Raw genomic sequence first — 15,482 nt, 5'->3', positions numbered from 1 at the left:
TTCAAAATATTTTAATAATTGTATTCTTCCACAGGGACTCCTATTAATAAACGACCTGTACTTGGATACAGAAATTTGAATCTCTTTAAATTATTCAGACTTGTACACAAGCTTGGAGGATTTGATAATGTAAGTATTAAAGTTAAGATGGAAAGTATTTTAGGTGCATAAAGTCTGAGGAAAAAATATGATAGATTAGATTTAAGTCATAGTAAATAAGACTCCTATACAAAAACTCTAGGTGAACAGTAAATCCTACGGCATAATACACCCAGCAGCATTATTAAAAAAACAAACATTCAAACAAATTATATAATGTAATTTCTTTGTGATACATGCGGTAGATCTAATTATTGCTGTATAATAATGTAGTCAGTCAGAATACTTCCTTTTTCTCTGAGGATTCAATGAATACCTGTCTGAGAGAGCCTTTGTTTTAGACACTGAGCAAATAGTAGACTTCTAAATCACTGCACAAGACCTCAAATGCAAGCAATCTGAGTTAAGGGTTCTATGGCATCCTTAACTCCTCCCCATTGTGGATCATATATAGAAGACTGTGCTGCCTGGAATTAGCTGAACTGAACTTGAAGCAGCAATTGGATCACTTACTTGGAATTCCTGGGGAAGTAGGCACTATTCCTACTTTTGACATCTTCTTATAAAATTAACTTACAAATTGGTCATGTATATTTATGCAGTAAAATGCAGTGTCATCTTCTGATGCTAAGAAAAGGTCACATACTTAGAGGACAAGATGTGTTACAGTGCCTTTTGAGGACTGTTGGAACTGAGCATACTAAACAGGTTACAAAACTTGAGCATATTAAGAGTGTAAAAAGGCAGTGGAAGAGCTAATAGAGGCAGTTTCTGGGGAACCTGGGTATAGCACCATTCAGGACTTTAAAAATTGCCACAAACAGTTTGAACTGCCTTCTTTATTCTAAATTAAAACTCTGGATTGGGTAAATAAGGTTACTATCAAAGTAAGTTTTTGCTATAACCCACTTGGCTGACTCCTGCAGTTTAAGACTGTGGCTTACTGAAATGCAAAATGACAGAAGTTCTAAACTGATTATAATAATTCTAGGTTTCAGAGTAGCAGCCATGTTAGTCTATATTCTCAAAAAGAAAAGGAGTACTTGTGGCACCTTAGAACCTAACCAATTTATTTGAGCATAAGCTTTTGTGAGCTACAGCTCACTTCGTCGGATGCATAAAGTGGAAAATACAGTGAGGAGATTTAAATCTCCCCACTGTATTTTCCACTTCATGCATCCGATGAAGTGAGCTGTAGCTCACGAAAGCTTATGCTCAAATAAATTGGTTAGTCTTTAAGGTGCCACAGGTACTCCTTTTCTTTTTATAATAATTCTGTGCAGCAGAACAGTGATTTTTTTTGTTGACTAGATTCTTTTGTGGATCTGAAGACGTATTTTTAAAATTGTTAGCATTCATCTATTATTGCAAAGATAATAGACTTAAGTCAGTCTTGTGTTTTGTACTAGATTAATGTGCACAATTGTATTTTGCTGTGTGTAACAGATTGAAAGTGGAGCAGTGTGGAAGCAGGTGTATCAGGATCTTGGAATACCTGTGTTGAACTCAGCTGCAGGATATAATGTTAAATGTGCTTACAAAAAGTAAGTGATACAGCACGTGTAAAACGGATGAAATATGAATGGTGATACCATTGTGGGGTGTTTATGTATAGATTCCAGTGGAAACACCTCTTTTATGAAAAATAGTTACTGTAAATTGTGTATTATTAATTATTTTGGAATTTTAAGACTCAGAAATATAGGACGGGCAAGGACCTTGATAGGACATCTAGTCCAGTCCCCTGCACTGAGTCGGGACTACGGCCTTGTCTACACTACAAAGTTATGCACTTTTAATTAAAGCATTTTAATTAAAACCACAGTTGCATGTCCACACTAGCTCTTTGTGTTGGCAGAGCGCATCCACACTAACAGCTCTTGCACTGACAGAGAGAGCAGTGCACTGTGGGTATTTATCCCACTGTGCAACTGGCTGCAGGGTGCTTTGGGAAGGGTTTGCAATGCCTCATGGGGCCGGTACAGTGTCACAGGCTGCAGGTTTCTCTATCCTATCATTCCAGGGGCATCCTGCTAGTTTGCCAGTTGCTTTTCAACTGAAGTTTGGGGTGGGAAGGAGGCAGAGGAGGTTGGTGTATCTGGGGTTGGGGAGACAGCAGGCTGACCGACCTATCCTGAGGCAGGGGGAGGGGGACACCCCCTCCAAGTCAGCCCCCGGCTCTGCTCGGCACAGCAGTCTCTCCCAAAGCAGCCCACTCTGCCTGCCTGCCTATGGTTCTGTGATTCCCTCCAAGTTCTCCCACAGCCTCCTCAGCTGCTGGGAGCAGCATCCTGAGAAGCTCTGTGAGTTCTCTATGCTGAGGAATGTCAAAGCAGCACAGCAGTCCTGCTCCCAGCTCCCCGCAACAGCAGTCTGCCAGCTGCTGTATTCCTAGTGCAGGGCAGAACAGGAGCATTCCACCTTAATGGTTAGTTCCCAATCCCAGAGCAGAGCAGCAGGCTCAGCTGTCAGATACTTCCTGGAGCTTTGACAGGGGAGGGGTGCATGCCTGCAGGGCAGCAGAGATTAAAACAGCGAACAGAGCTGTCACAATAGACATTGTGGGATACTGGTGGAAGCCAGTTATGTCAACAAAACAAACAGCAGTATCTACGCTGATACTTTGTCATTTTAACTTTGCCGCAAAAACCTTTGTGCCTCTCGTTGAGATGGTTTTATTTTGTCAGCAAAATAGCAGAGTTTTACAAAAGGCAGCTTTTGCCGACAAAACTTCGTAGTGTAGACAAGGCCTAAGTTGTTGTTTACCTCATGCTACACTTAGGATTGTATCTCTTCTGTTATGTATGTTCTTCTTCTCTGTTGTGTCAAACATAAGCTACTTGTCTTTACTTTCAGGGTCCTTCACGACCTCTCCGCACCCTATCTGTCATCTCTGATTTAGCATCAAAAGGTCAACTCTTAACCTCTTATTGACCCATGATATCAGCCTCCTTTACCCACTTGTGAAATTTTTCAAACCAGCACCTTTGTGCATTCTCCCATTCTGCCTCTCATGCTTGAGAGAAGATTCCTGTACACATCTGCAAAACTAATTCACTATTCTTCTCCCCTTAAAATTCTCCTCTGCCATTAAGCCTATGAAAAACTTGACAATAGCTGGGCCACTGGTGTTCTGAGACTGCTTCCTACCACGCTGACCAATCTGTCTCATGATTTCCTTGTACTCCCTCTTTGGTCTATTTGTATCCATCTGGTGTCTCTTGTTTTACACTTAGATTGTAAGCTCTGTGGGGCTGGGCTGTCTTTTTGTTCTGTGTGTATAGTACCTAACACAATGGAGTCCTGGTCCAGGACTGGGGCTCCTAGGCACTATGATAATACAAATAATAAAAAATAATAATAGCTATAAAAACTTCTCCAGTGCCAGAGGAACTTAAATCTGTGGGTTTTGGATGGGGGTTCGTTTGCCACAATATCTTAAAACATGTATATATTTTGATGCATTTTTGCTCTTTTTTAAAAAGAAGTACAGTAAAAGCTTTGTTATTCGGCATGTTGGGGGAATGGGGGGTGTTGGTTAGTCAAAAATTCCAGTTAACTAAGCATTATACTTACCAATGGAGGGAGGGAGTTTGGTTGTGGGAGGGGGTTCAGGGCTGGGGGTTGGGGCATGGGGGGGGAGGGAGTGCAGGCTCTGGGAGGGAGTTTGGGTGCAGGAGGGGGCTCGGAGCAGGGGGTTGGGGGTTTCTGGGTGCAGGATCTGGGCGTCGCTCACCTCGGGTGGCTCCCCGCAAGCGGCAACATGTCTCTGCTGCTCCTAGGCGGAGGCTCGGCTAGACAGCTCTGCGCGCTGTCTGTGCCCGCAGGTGCCGACTCCGCAGCTCCCATTGGATCTCCAGTGGGAGCTGCGGAGCCAGCGTTTGGGGCAGGGATAGCGCACAGAGCCCCCTGGCTGTTCCTCTGCCTCGGAGCAGCAGGGACACGTCGCCACTTGTAGGGAGCCACCTGAGGTGAGCGCCGCCCAGATCTGGCACCCTGAAATGCCAGTTTCTAGAGCTTTCTGGTTGGCAAAGTTCTGGATAACACAGCTTTTACTGTATTGGGAAAAAACAAAACAAAAACAAAAAACAGAAGGGTAAAACATATAGGAAGGTAAATCAGAGGAGTGGAAAACCTTGCATTATTATACATTCTATACTGCTGTTGTCAAATGTTGGTCCACAAAGCCCTTGATGATGTCCACAGAATGAAGTAATGGGGAATCAGTAGTAGGGGATTGGGATGGTAGGAGGGTGGGAGGTGGTTTGTGAAATGATCTCTCGCTCTGTTATGAAGTGGTCAGTAGAATTGAAGTGTTTGGGGATAGCTATGTGGTATCATGAGAGAACCTTTCACATATGTATCTTTTTGATACTGATATTCCTAGATAAATGAGTAAAAGGTAAAAGATGGTGGATTTAACAAGTTTTGGTTTATTTTTAATATTTATTGTAATGGTAAGACCCTACTTTTGGTAGGTATTAGCCTTATGTTAGTCCAGTGCTTAAAATATTGTGGATTTTCTTTAGATGTTCTGGAGGAGCTCTGTAGTGTAAAGATAAAGATATCTGTAGTGTAAAGATAAAGATATGGTAAAAAGGTGCAAGAATGAGAAGAGGATAAAGGAGGATAAGTACAACATACAAATAAATGTATAAAAGAAAAAGCTAAGCATTTGATTTGTTTGTAATGATATTTATACGTTACTGGGGTAAGGTTTCTGGAACAAGGAATCTCAGCACAGTGAAATAATCTTTGGTAAATATTTAAGTATGGTGTTACCATTAGTATTCTCCAAGAACTTTAAGAAGTCAGTTCAAATTCCGTAGTATTAAGCTAGTCATTGCTAATGATATGATTCGTTTGAATGATCTTCTTTCTGATGCAGATATAATAGCATTTGAGAAAGGAAGATAGAGGGATATGTCCGCAGCAAAATAATAAATGCTTAATGCAGTATTGCAGTAAAAAGTCACTTTGTGTTACAGGGTGACGTACCCCAAATTCACTGAAACCAGGGAGTATTATCAGTTTTGAAGTTTGGAGTGTATTTGTTTCAAGGCAAACCACTATCACTTGTATTGCTTGTTTCTGTCAGTTTTTATAACGTGCCATCACATGTGGCCTATGTCATAACTAATAATCAGAATCAAGTAGGCTTCTTTCTAGGAGGCTCAGAAAATGCCAGTTGTAATGATCAGCATAATTTTCAAATTGGTTTGATAATTCATTCAAGCTGTGAAGCACTTATTGAGTTTCCATATTGCTGGGCTGAGCAAACTGGACACTGCCTTACCTTCGGATTTTTCCTTTCCTGAATTGGTAGAATATTTTTATTCCTGTTTGTGTTCTTAAATGTTTTCTGAATTTTTGGTATTTCCTTAATACTGGTTGATTAAGAGGTATCATTTGCATGTGTTTAAGTATAGTAAGAAGTAGAAACAAAAAAAAAGAAAAATGGTCAAACTGATACCGGATTTTCACAAACAAATTTTATTAGTCAGTTTTAATATAACCTATTTATTGTATCCTATGAAATACATGTACCTTTTTTAACAAAGGTATAAAGAGCTCACTAGGTTAATAGATATGTAAATTAATGTTAGCATGATGTCATGGAATGTAATTTTTCTTCCTTCAGATATCTTTATGGTTTTGAAGAGTACTGCACATCGGCTAATATCGAATTTCAAATGGCATTGCCAGAGAAAATGACAAATAAGCCCTGCAAAGAGTGTGAAAAAGAAAAAGAATTGAAAATGCTCGAAGAACCTGACCAGGATGTAAAAGAAATAAAAGTTGTTAAAGAAGAGCATAAGGAGGAGGAAGACGTGATCATACAACAGGAAGAAACAAAACCAGCTGAGAATGATAATGAATGTAAAGAAAATGATAAACCCACCTTTCTGGTAAAATACTTTGTTTATGTTAAGCCCAGTTGCTAAATTGAGGTAGTGTTTGTCGGGGGAGTAGGAGGTAGTGTATTAAGTAGGGCTGAAATCACCTTGGTTGAGTTAAAAAAGCAAACAAACACCTAAACAGTTCAGCACGTTGTCTTGATAATGCATAGTTCTTTCCTTATTATTAATACTGATCATATCACAGCTTGAAAATAGGGTTTGGTGGCTGACAGCAGCTGCATAGCTAAAGGAGGATAAGTACAACATACTGTGGGCCAGATCCATCTCTGAATGTATGCTGGCTGCTGCAGAGGGTCTTGGAGGCAAAACGTCCATGACCTCCTACAGAACAGCTGCAACCTCACAGCTGTTGGGGAACCTTACAGTCAAATCATACCAAAATGTGTGGCCTACTTTGGCCTGAAAGGGGCTGTATCCTCTCAGCAGCTGTAATAGTAGGGTTTCTGTTTTGAACCTGGCTTTAGATTTAGGTCTCAATCCTACAATGCATTGCGTCTGCTTGGACACCTTCTGTTCCCATCCCCAACCCAAAATCAGTAAAGTTCCACAAGAGTTCAGGGGTCTGCCCCAGGGCAATGCATTGCAGGACTAGGACCTATGCACTTCAGAGGGATCTTCAGGCACACGTTTAAGCCTTTAGAAAGCACCATTGAGGTTGTTGGGATTCTATGTAGACGTAAAGATTTGTCTGAGTGAAGTCATTTGTAAGTCAGGGCCTTAAGATACTCACACACCACCCCCCCAAAGACACCTGAAAAGGGTGGCAGGAGCACTACTTGATATCTGTTTTTAAGACCCGCTGCATTTAGTGTAAAATCTTTAAAAGGAAACCATCAAAGAGAAGCTTTCAGTTTAAAAATTGCATTTCATAAAAACACTAGGACCTAAGATTATTAAAGATGACTACATGTAAAATATTTTTATTTTTCATTTGAATGCTGTTAATTTTTTTTAGTGCTGTTCAGCTTGGAGAATGAAAATTGACTAGTTGGTTTTACTTTTAGTTTAGTTTCTAGTCAGCTTCGCTTTTGGATTCTCATGAATTTGGCAATGAAACAATTTTGAGTCACATAGAAAAAAAATAATGTTTGTTTTTTGTTCAGAGGTTGTTTCCATTGGAATTGAAAGAAATATAATTGAAACTAGAATTTCTAAAGTGTTTTTAAAGCTTGTTTTTTTTAAAGAAATTTGGGTGCAGATTTGTTCTGGCAGCTTCACTTTAAATGTTTCTTCTATTTAAAACATTAATGGTAGATTCTGTGGCTCTGACTCAAGCAATCCTTCTGCAAAAGTTAAACCTCATTTAATAAAGCAGTATATACTGGGAATGGTAACAATCCTAAATTATTTGAATTATTTCTGCCAGTTGGTTAAGTGTGTTTTGTCTGCCTTTTTTCAAATGTTAGTCATGTTGATTTCTATTGTAGGTTAACTGCATTTTTATATTTTCTTAGGAAAACAAAAAAAACTTGCAAGAATCTGTATATACTCAGTCTGACCAGGAAAAGGAATTCAGTTCAGCCAAAACAGAAGATGAAGCCAATCTGGGAGATAAAGAGGAAGAGAATATTAAAGAAATGGAAATTCTTAACACAAACATGGAGGCTGAAGAAAAAGAAAAATCAGGGTAAGAGGGGTTTTTGTAAGTTAAGGAACCTGATGTCACTGATTTTTTAATTAAAAGTATGTTTGAACTTCAACATCAAACGATATTGTGAGACCCTGATCCTGCAAAGACATAAGCATGTGCTTAACTTCATGCATCATGAATAATCCTATTGAAGTTAGTGGGGCTACTCACATTGTTAAAGTGAAACATTTGTATGAGTCTTTCGAGGTTCAGAGCCTAAATATTTAAAACCCAGTGAGCAAGGGGAAACATACAAAGTGTAAGTAACTTAAGTCTATTTGATAAAAAAATAAGGTGGCCATCCTAGTGGCCTAGTGTTTGTTCAGCTCTGCTACCTGTATGGGATGGATTTCTGGTTCCCACCTCTTGCTCTTGGGAGTGTTTTGGAGATAGTGTTATGGGAAGGGAGTATCTTGCATCTCTCAATAGCAGTCTTTGGTTGAGTAAGGGATGATTTTGACAGGATCAGAAGTTACTCCTATCCAGTTCTCCTCAAGAGAAGGTGTTTGCAAGTGAATTAAAATGAAGTAATATTGGTGCCAGGGCCCAGCTAGTCAGTGGATGAAACAAGGAAGCAGAACATTCCTCCCTGCATGCATGGCTGTATGTGTTCTCCATAAAACAATGGATAGAAAGGTTTTCATATTTAAACGCAAAAAGATTTGTTCCATGTATTACCTTCGTATGTCTGCCCTGAGGTCAAAATGGAATGGACAGTTCTTAATTAGGCTTAGCATAGCTAACAACTTACATCCTTGACAAGAAATGCATATACATTGTCGTGTGTCTGAGCGCTATTCAAAAGTTGGAAAATCCTAAAACCATTGTGTTTTGAACACACATCCTGCCCCTTCCTCGTCTGAGGGTGAGAACAGCCCAAAAGATGATAAAACTTGTGTGGTTGTGCTGCAGGTGGGAACAAGGTGTGCAGAAATGCTCTAGAACTGTGTTTTATGGAGATTTCATTCGCTATACGGTCTGGAATATAGATGTGGCCACTGCACTGGATTTGGCCCATAGGAAATTGGTGAAACCATTGTGTAAATATTGCATCATTGACACATTTCACCATGTAGAAAGGGGATAGTAAATAATTGATTATACAAAAAATATATTATGTAGGGTAAAATAATTTGCATAGTTAAAATATAAAATTATACATTTTTAATTGGAAATCTACCCAGACAATAAGAAAAGTGCAGTGAAGAGAGTTGTGCCACTTACTTCAGAACTGAATTTGGCTCAGTGTCTTTAAAATGTCACCTGGCAATGTCTTTTAAAAGTGTGGGACATCTTTCTAATACTGATGTTAACCAAATAACAATGTAAATGAAATAATAAAGTTATAAAACTATTCTCAAATAATAATTTGTATCTGTTTAACTTGGGACCAGATTGGTTCCTCTACATGAGGAGAAGGCTTGCCTAGAGGATAAGAAGCTCCATGAGTTTCTCCTTGCACAGTTTCCACCAGACTGCTCCATTGTGGGGAAGGCAGGATTTCAGTCCCAGCTTCCAGATTTTAGGATATCTCCTGGAGGCCAGGAGTGTCTTTCTAGAGGTCCTGAACTCCACCTCCCAATGTCTCATCACTCATTCCTTTTGAAACAGGGTTTCCCTGCTGACCTCCCTCCTGTAATCCCTTCTAAACTGGGTTCAGCAACACAATGGGGCTCTGTGCAAAAGTTAATACAGAATCAGGTGATATTAACTTTTGAGCTTTTCACTTCCATTTTAATTTGTGTAGAGGGGAAGCTAAATGTGATATCTGCAGCTTACTAATTCCTCTCCAGTGCTATTCCCTGGCTACTCTTGTATCCTGACCATATTAAGTAGTCTACACAGATCTGAAGACAGGGAGACAGAGCAGCCGAGGTAGCTGACATCTCCCCACCCCTTCTCTATGGGCAAGGATTGATGTATGTGTTGGGTCTTTGTGTGCTGATTGAGAGGTGGACAATCTCTGGGCCAAAGAAGATAATGAAAAATTGGTGTCTTAGTGTTCTTATTGAGTATGTGGAGCATCACTCTTATGTTGTCTGTTTCAAAGAGAACTTTCCAGGGCTTTGGAAACTCATCCTTCTGCCTAAATTAGAATTCCCTCATAGTTAATGTCGCCAAGAATAAAATGGCGAAAGGCTGGCAACTTCAGGACATAAATTTAACACCACTAGTGTCAGGAAGAAATGTCCCCCAGCTACCTCAATGTAGTATTGCATAATTAGGTACCTTCCTCTGTTGTGTGAATTGAATTATTCATTTTGTAATTATTGAAGGCCAAATGGACTATTTTTCTTCAATATGACATTTCTTATCTTCCTAGAAATTGAATCATTTGACAGAAAAAAGTCCTTTAAGGATACCTTATGTGGAGACATGCCACATATATACAGTACAATTGAAACAATCTGGCCCAACATTCTTTTTTGTGAGGGGATTTCTCATGGATAGTCAATTAAACTGAAAGGCAACAAGGTACTGAAAGGTGCTTTTCCACACACAGAACAATTAGTCCATGGAACTTAACCCCTCAAGATTGAGGCCAAGAGCTTAGCAGGATTTTTTTTTAAAATTGAACATTTATATGGATAACAAGAATACTGACTTTTTATCGTAAGGATTAAAAAACCAAAGAAGATTTTTGAAACAGATATAAGACCTCATGCTTTAGGTCATATAAGCCAAGCTCTAACTAATCAGAATTGGGAAGAAGCTTTCTTTGTGGATAGTTTATTCCATAACAGCCCTCTGGAGGGGTTTCTTGCACCTTCCTCTGAAGTATCTGGTACTTGCTGCTATTTTAGGGCTAGTCTGCACTACCACCCTACATTGGCACAGCTGCACCGATGCAGCTGCGCTGTTTTAGTGCATCTGGTGAAGATGGGCTATGCCAACAGGAGAGCATCTCCCCCCGACATAGTACAGTGTGGACACTGCTTTAAGTCAATGTAACTTATGTCGCTCAGTGGGGTGGTTTTTTCACACCCCTGAGTGACATAACGTAGATCGACTTAAGTGGTAGTGTAGTCAAGCACAGAGACATGACAAGAATATGTAAGAAAGTAAGTCAGCAGCTGTGTTTCACTTATAGGAGGTAACAGGTTAACAGATGTAGTGTTTTTCTTCTGCCCTTTGCAGTTTATTCTTTGGGTACTTTGAAAAGTAGCATAGTTTTTTATTTAATGTTGTAGCCGTGTTGGTCCCAGGATATTAGAGAGACAGGGTGGGTGAAGGACTTGAAGAAGAGCTCTGTGTAAGCTCCAAAACGTGTCTCTCTCACCAACAGTAGTTGGTCCAGTAAAAGATATTACCTCACCCACCTTGTCTCTAGTTTTTTATTTGTCAGAAGAGGTATATTTTGAGGGCTTTGTGATGAATGAAAGTAAAATTGTAGGAGAGGGATTTAAAATATCACAGGAAGATGTAGGTTAGTGTGGTTGGCTGACAGTCATATTGATTGGCTTTGGACCAAATAAAGCACTATACATTAAAGTTAACTCATACAGTCAAATTTAATTTTGTGTAAAGTAAACTATTTGAGGGGGGGGAAATGCGTCGTCTTCCTTGCACAGTTGGTGTGAACACCAGTTTAAATTTTGCACTGTTAGTGTAAGCACAAAAAGATCAATTTATACCAACTACATTTGTGTAGCATCATATATAGAGACTTACCCATTTGGTCTATGCATTGTATTTTTGTGTGCATGTGTCATGGGGGCATGTCTCTCTAGCATATCCTCTTTTGGCTGTTGTGGCCCTGTAGGTACATTGCACTCAGCACCTCTTGGGTCTTTTTCAGCAATTACCCAGAGCAGGTTAGTTCAAACTGTTTGCAGAATCTGATTTATTCACAGTTCCAACATATACCCCTTCACATGGTTCGATCTATTAACTCGTTATACAGACATAACTCACTTGTTTAGCCTCTCCAGTTCACACCCACTCTGGCTCCATGTAAAAGTCAGTTTCTCCTCCTGTTCTGGAGGTCGCAGCCCTCCTCCCAGAGCTGGGTTGTACTTCAGACAATCCCTCTTGAGCTCTCCTTACTACAGGAGTCTCCTAACTCTCCTCCTTGACACTAGAAGTAGATTTGAGGTCAGCTGTAGAGCTCAGGCAGTTTCTCCCCAAGCTGGCCCTTTTCCCAATTTAAAAGTGCCGAAAGATACAATTTTAGGCTGATACTTTAACCCCACTAATTTTAATAACGGGTCTTTTGAGGTTATAGCCCAGTACTTCATGTTGAACAGGCTATTCCAACTTCCTGATGTGTAAGTGTGCAAAAGTCTTTTTGTTTTCTTTTGAATGACCTGTCCAAAAATTTCTGAAAAAACCATCACACAGCAGTTCTTCTTTGAGTGTTTGGTTCCTATGTGTATTCCAAACATGGGGGTGAGCATGCATGACATGGCTCTGGAGCCGGAGGGTTTTCTTAACAATGTCTGCTGACGTGCACGTGTGTCATGCGGTGGCTTATGTTCACAGCTGAGGGTATGATAGTGCCGGTCGATGCCTCTCCAGTTGCCTCATACCACGTACCCAGAGTTGGAATCACTGTTCCTTCGTGCTCTTAGTCCTCCATCCATCACAGGCAGTGTGGCATACTCTGCCTCATATGCCCCCACACCAGAGCAGGCAGAGTGGAGGTATTGTATCCCAGCTAAGGGGGGTGGACTTCCTCTTTTGTCACCTACCTCTCTTGTTGTACATGCAGCAGAGGAATGGGTGCCCCAGCACGCACAAAAGTTGACCGTCTCCAGACCAGCCGGCTAAGCAATTTGACCTATTGGGAGAAAGGTTTATTCCTCAGCAGCACTGTAATTTAGGATTGCAAACTACCAGTCTCTGCTAGCCAGATACGATTTTAATAACTATGTGTGGCTAGCAGAGTTCCAGATGAACTGCCACCAGACCAGCAGCAGCAGTTTCAGGCGCTGGTGGACGAAGGGTTCCTGGTCACCAAGGTGGGCCTCCAAGTGGCGGTTGATGCAGCCAACATGTCCTCTTGCTCCCTTGCAACTGCAGTCCTCATGCGCCGGGACTCATGGATCCAGTCATCTGGCTTTCCTTAGGAGGTCCAAACTATTATCAAGGACCTTCTCTTTGACAAAGACAGTTTGTTTTATGTGAAGACAGACAAGTCCCTTCACTCTTTGAAGGACTCCAGCGCCACTTTACAGTCTCTGGTGATCTACACCCCAGCTCCACAATGCAGGCACCAGCAACAGCAGTTCCTTCCCCACCAGTATACATCCTACCTGGCCTACTACGAGGGGCAACAGAAAGCCCCATGCAAGCAACACCAGTCCCAGCAACAGAGACCCACAGCCTTTGCCATGGCCATCTCCTCGACCCACCTGAAATCAAAGTCCCAGTTTTGATGGTTTGACTGAGAACTGCAAACGTTGCAAGGGGGGGTCAACCATCATGGCCGCCAGTTCGCTGACTCACCTAGACGAGGTAATGGCGACTAAGGATATTACTTTAATGGAGAGATGGGACAGGGAGCATGTTGCCATTGGCTTGAAGGGTGGCTTTGTGAGGGCTGATAAAATGAGTCCCACGGGGGTGTGAGCCAGAGTATTGGTGGCAGTATGATTCCATTTGAGTCCCACATAAAGGACGCTATATTAATGTGTAGTAATCCATGTAGTATTGAGTATTGAGGAAACCTTTCCTGAAATGGTGGTGGGGTGCATAAACACAGAGGTACCAGGCTGTGAAGTGAAGAGGGCCCAGATTGGGATGCCATACTTGGCTCTGATCTTGCGTGAGGAGATCAAAGGTGGAGTCGTGTACGGGTGGAGAGTCTGAGGAGGTCTATGAACCAAAACTGACGGGGCCAGAACAGGACTATAAGTTTTACGGTAGCTCAGTCCCAGCAAAACTTGCAAAGCACTTGCGGGCGTTGAATGGGGAGAAAAGGATAGTGGAGGTCGCCCGTCCAGGGGAAAAGAGCTTTGTCCTGCAAGTCCTCCCATATGGTTCCCCTGGAACAATAAAGAGGCAACTTGCAGTTCTCATGAGTGATGAAGAGATCCCAGAACGGGGTGTCCCATTTGTGGAAGAGGTATTGGAGTATGGCACTATGCAATTCCCACTCATGGTTGAGGAAGAGTATCCTGCTGAGGCATCAGCTAGGGAATTTTGGGTGCCTGGGTGGTACGTGGCTTGTAGTGTCACATGGTTAGGGCCCTACCAAATTCACGGTCCAATTTGGTCAATTTTACAGGCTTAGGAATTTAAAAATTGTAAATTTAATGATTTCAGATACTTAAATCTGAAATTTCATGGTGTTGTAATTGTAGGGGTCCTGACCCAAAAGGGAGTTGTACGGGGGGAAGGAGGGAGGTCACAAAGTTATTGTAGGGGGATTTGCATACTGCAACCCTTCTGTGCTGCTGCTGGCGGCGGCGCTGTCGTCAGAGCTGCCAGAGAGCAGCGGTTGCTAGCCGGAATCCCAGCTCTGAAGGCAGAGCCGCTGCCAGCAGCAGTGCAGAAGTAAGGATGGCATGGGATGGTGTTGCCACCCTTACTTCTGTGCTGCTGCTGGTGGGGTGCTGCCTTCAGAGCTGGGCGCCCAGCCAACAGCTACCACTCTCCGGCAACCCAGCTCTGAAGGCAGCGCAGGAGGAAGGGTGGCAATATTGCAACCCTCTAAAATAACTTTGCGACCAACCTGCAACTCCCTTTTGGGTCAGGACCCCCAATTTGAGAAACGCTGGTCTCCTCCATGAAATCTATATAGTATAGGGTAAAAGCACACAAAAGACCAGATTTCACGGTTCATGACGCATTTTTCATGGCTGTGAATTTGGCAGGACTCTACACATGGTGTTTGATGCACCATTTCCAAAGGTGGATGGGCTCGGAACAGAGGGAGGGAGACTTGGCACTGCCCTGCTTATTGATGTATATCACCACTACAACGCTGAAGAGTAGTTGAACATGGTGGGACCAAATGAAAGGAAGAAACGTCTGGAATGCAAGAGGGACTGCCCTCAGTTCTAGCACATTTATATGCATTCTGGCCTCTTGTGGCAGCCAGACACCCTCAGCTGTGTGATGGTGTAGGTGGGCTCCCCTGTTGTGATGGTGGCCTGTGGGTTGGGATGGTGAAGGGGCTAATAACCATGAACTTGTCAGGGTCGGTCCACCAGGTCAGGGAGGCAAGAATCGTCTGGGGGACAACTCTGGCCTCCAAATGGTCCATATAGGGTCTGTAGATGGAGAGGAGCCACAGTTGGAGGCACCACATGCGTAGACATGCAGCAGGGTCACAGAGGTACAGGCTGCCATATATCCAAGGAGGGAGAGACAATGGTGGACCGTGGTACGTGGGTTGTGGCATAGGTCTGCAATTATGGCCATCAGCATTCCGAAGCGATACACTGGAAGGAAGGCCTATGCCACAATGGAGTTGAACAATGCCCCATAAAGTTGATCATCTGTGTAGGAATGAGCACCAACTTCTCATTGATGCAGATACCTCTAGAGATCAGGAGGATGATGGATGAGAATGGTGGAGATGAGTTCTTGTTGGGATAGCACAACAAGGAGTCAATTGTCCAGGTCTGGGTACACCAAGTAGCTGAGGCGGCACATTTGTTCTACCATGACAGCGAAGACCTTACTGAAATCTTGCAGAGCCATCACTATGCTGAAAGGGACGACTCAGAATTGGTAGTGGTGGTGTCCCATCCCGATGCAGAGAAACTTCTGGTGGACCGGGTGAATGTCAATATGGAAGTAGGCATCCTTCACGTCGAGAGCCGCGAACCAAGCCCCGTAGGGGAAGAATGGGATAATAGTCGACATAGTCACGATGTGGAATT

The 15,482-nt window shown here is 42.3% G+C and overlaps 1 protein-coding gene across 3 annotated transcripts in view; it reads left to right on the top strand.

The window, feature by feature from the left end:
- Positions 1–15,482, top strand: part of ARID4B (AT-rich interaction domain 4B) — a 142,442-nt gene that overhangs the window by 88,789 nt on the left and 38,171 nt on the right. For all 3 annotated transcript variants that reach the window (XM_075126910.1, XM_075126913.1, XM_075126909.1), the window contains exons 13-16: positions 35–129; positions 1,546–1,643; positions 5,741–6,008; positions 7,475–7,647. In XM_075126910.1, the coding sequence (XP_074983011.1) occupies positions 35–129; positions 1,546–1,643; positions 5,741–6,008; positions 7,475–7,647 (634 nt within the window). The remainder of the gene's footprint in view (positions 1–34; positions 130–1,545; positions 1,644–5,740; positions 6,009–7,474; positions 7,648–15,482) is intronic.

This window comes from Caretta caretta, chromosome 3 (genome assembly GCF_965140235.1).
Source record: "Caretta caretta isolate rCarCar2 chromosome 3, rCarCar1.hap1, whole genome shotgun sequence".
Lineage (NCBI taxonomy): Eukaryota > Metazoa > Chordata > Testudines > Cheloniidae > Caretta > Caretta caretta.
Note: the sequence above shows the minus strand (reverse complement) of the source record. Positions and strands in the feature narration are given on the sequence as shown.